General features: G+C 55.4%; 1 protein-coding gene across 1 annotated transcript in view; it reads left to right on the top strand.

Annotated features, from left to right (window-relative positions):
• The window catches only part of ZC3H18 (zinc finger CCCH-type containing 18), a 39959-nt gene that overhangs the window by 35634 nt on the left and 927 nt on the right, over nt 1-3398 (top strand). The window contains exon 16 of the mRNA XM_009702170.1: nt 1875-1971. Within this exon, the coding sequence (XP_009700472.1) occupies nt 1875-1971 (97 nt within the window). The remainder of the gene's footprint in view (nt 1-1874; nt 1972-3398) is intronic.

The following is a 3398-nucleotide window of genomic DNA, read 5'->3' as shown; positions in this document are numbered from 1 at the left end:
CTGAAAAAACACAGTGGAGGTGAGATGCTCTGGTTTGTGAAGTAAGCGAGGTGAGGTCAGCCCTGGGCAGGCCAAACCTGGCCTTGTCTAGCTGTCCTGTGGTGTGTGTCGCGAGTACCTTGGCTCCACTATGTCTAAGTCCACTGAGGGGGGAAAAAAAAAAGAGCCCTCATTTTGAAGACAGAGCGTGCTCATCTCTGCTGTAGGTACTCATCCGTCCCACAGCAGCCTCCTGTATTCTAGTAACGTCATTGGATGTGACTGTGGAAGTCATAGGGTTTTCCCTTACTGTATCCCAGCATCTCCTCTGCCTTGTATTTCAGTGCATCGCAATGGGTCTTAGTCCTACCGATAGCAAGGCTTGCGGCAGTGCTTAGAAAGGGAGCATGGGCTGCCAAGGCGCCAGGATGGATGCAATAATTGGCTGGATCACCCGGCCTGCGAAATGAAACGATTTCCCCACTTGTGCGTGACACAATCTGATCTGCCCTGTGTGTTTAGAAAGGCACGGGCTTTCCAAGTGTTCTCCTGTGTCCTCAGCAGCAGTATCAGCACCTCAGAAAACTGAGCTAGCGAGCCGCCTCGAGAGGGACCTAAATGCCACACTCCAACCTTTGCTGTCGCTGCTGAAAAGCAAAGTGGGGGGAGTCGTCAGCCAGAGGTGGCTGGTTTTGACGTACAAGCCAGCATTGACACGTGATGTTGTTTTCCCTCTTGTCTCGGCTGTAGGTGTATCTTGTTGACTCTGGGTGCCAGCCAGAGAAAATTTCTGTGCTAATAGCCTGGTTGCATTTGACTCCTGCAAAGGCAGCATGGAAGGGACCGGGTGAGGTTGAAGTTCACTGGGACCTAGTTCACAGCTGCTGCTGAGCTGCAGACAAATGAATGGGCCGACTTAGCAAACTGTGCTGATTTTATAGATGCCTAAATGTAGATGTAATTATATACTTTATTTGTTGTCTGTGCATTATAAAGCGTTTTTTAAGCAGTAGCAAATGGGACACAAGCCCTGAAGGCAACTCAGCCTCACCTCCCATGGCAAGCATACCCTTGACTGAATTGGGACTGAGCAAGAGGCCCCCTCTGGCGTGCAGCTCGTGCCCCAGTGTCCTGGCACAAAGCTGGTCGGTGTTTGTGCCCCGAGTCTCACTTCCCTGTACTGTAACCTTGCTGAGATCAGATCCACAGCTATCACTGCCTCTCTGTGCGCTGGGATAGCAGTGGTTGGGAAACCCACTGCAACAAAACTGGATAATGCATCCCACCACTGGTAAGTCCCCACGGCAGCTCCGTTTGGGCAGGGCACGATAGTTCAGTCAGTGCTGAACAAACACAGGGGTGATGCTGCCTGTGGTTTGGCCCCAGCTGGCTCCGAAAGCAGCAGAGCTGCACTCACCCAGCACTCTTTAAGCCAATACACCCTCTTACCTGGCCAACGTGGAGCCAGCTTGGGTGCCGCCGTGCCCGTTGCGCACAAACTGGATGATCTGCCGGGGGATAATGGAGCACTGACTCGGTCTGCGAGGGCCAGCCCTACCCCGCAGGTTTGCAAGCAAAGCACGACCTAAAAGCGCAGCGGAGGAGCCTTGTTCCAGCAGCCGGAGGGTGAAGAGAGGGCCAGTGTGGCTCCCCGCAGGTGACGTTTTGTACAGCGTACCATGGGGCACAGCCTTGACTAGCTTTTCTGCTCCCCCTGAAGGCGGGGTAGACAACAGGAGGTTCCTTTTCTGCCTGCTGCTGGGCTTGGCCTTTTGTTGGCATGATCTGATCGGTCTTACGAGCATCTGTACACTGCTGAGACGGTACAGTAGGCAGGGTAGCGACCCATAGCTTAGCGATGAGCAAGAATGTCTCACCTTTTCTTCTCCCGATAGGCTCTCGCGACAGGAAGGCAACCGGGAGACTCTCTTCACCCAAGCAAGAGCGACAGAGGGGCCAGAACCCGAAACCTTCTCCTGCGCAGACAGACAGGTCAGTGCCCGCTTGTTCTCATGGGTCTTTTGCGGGCCAGGCTACGGCTCGCGCGTCTCCAGTGGTTCAGTCCCTCCTCTCGGGGCAGCTCTGAGGCGCTCTGGCTGTAGTTTCCAGTTACCGTGGAGGTACAGTGAGAGGAAGGATGCGAAGCTCCGTGGACAGGAGCCAGAGGTGCTCAGGGGTTCATGTGGAAGCCACTGGCTAAGCCATTCCAGCTCAGAAACGAGCAGGAGCCTGGGGGTTTTCTTGAGGTCAGTCCCAGCAAGAGGAGCCAACAGGGTTAGGTGCAAGCTCAGTCATGCCAGTGCCTCTGCCTCTCGCTAGCGCTGCGTAGTGCTGATGAAAAAGAAAGTACAACCCCTTCACCCCGCTGCCGAGCTCCTCGTGGCAGCTGGCTTGGGTGCCCAGTTCCCTTTCATAGCCTGCCATACCCTCAGCTGCTCACCTTGCTACTGTGAAATGTTCACGTGTGGCCCCTGAATGGTGACTAGCCCTGGCTTTGCACCTTTCCGTCCCCTCTGGTGACAGGTGACCAGCTCGTGTCCAGTTTCTTGGCAGACTGCACTCCCTGCTGTGCTGGAAATATCCCGTTGCAGAACTGGATGTGTGGCTCCGGGGGCCTTGGGCTGTGCTCCGCTCGGAGCCCTTTGGCTAAAGAGTTGGGGAGCACCTTCTGCGGCACGCCTAAAGCTTCCTCAGTCCTCCTTGCCTGTAGCCAGCCAGCGCTACTTTGCATTTCTCTAGTGTCATCTCTCTGAGGATCTCTGTGAGCAAACACACTCAGCCCTGTGTTTTTTGGCCAGCAGGGCTCATGTCATCCCCTCTCCCCAGCCTGGGGTGCGAGCGAGCCTCAATATCTGTGTATCAGTCTTCCCAAACCAAAATCTAGCCTCGACTGCCAGAGCCCTGTCTTTCTTCAGGCCCCGAGGTCCTATTTTCTAGCAGTGAGGAGGAACCTCAGCCTTTCCAGACTGGTGGTGTTGACCGCATCCTTCGTTCCTGACTCTCTCTTCTGCCTGCCGCTGTTTGGGTTGGCAGTGTCGCGGGGTGGGTTTGACGCACCCTGTGCCCAGGCAGAAGATGGTTTAGGATGCATTGGGTGAACGATGTCCTGATTTGAACTGCTTGGGGCTGTCTGGGTCATGCTTGCACAGCCCCGCTTCTCTTAAGTGTAGTATGAAAGGGGGCAGGTGGCATTAACAGAGGGGACAGTGACTCCCACCACTGACATCTGACAGCAGCAGTGGCGCAGGCTTTCCCCAATCATCCAAGTCATTAGAGCCAACCGAGGCTCAGGCCGTGCCTTCAGTGCGTTCCCGAGCCAGCAGCACCACAAAACCCCACATGGCAGGCTCGTGATGCCGCTTTGCTTCCCGGTCCCGTCATCCTTGTCCCACTGTAAGGCGACGTGGTGGCCTGTGGCG

The sequence above is a fragment of the Cariama cristata genome, unplaced genomic scaffold (assembly GCF_000690535.1).
Source record: "Cariama cristata isolate BGI_N322 unplaced genomic scaffold, ASM69053v1 scaffold22556, whole genome shotgun sequence".
Lineage (NCBI taxonomy): Eukaryota > Metazoa > Chordata > Aves > Cariamiformes > Cariamidae > Cariama > Cariama cristata.
This window is presented reverse-complemented; position numbering and strand designations above follow the sequence as displayed.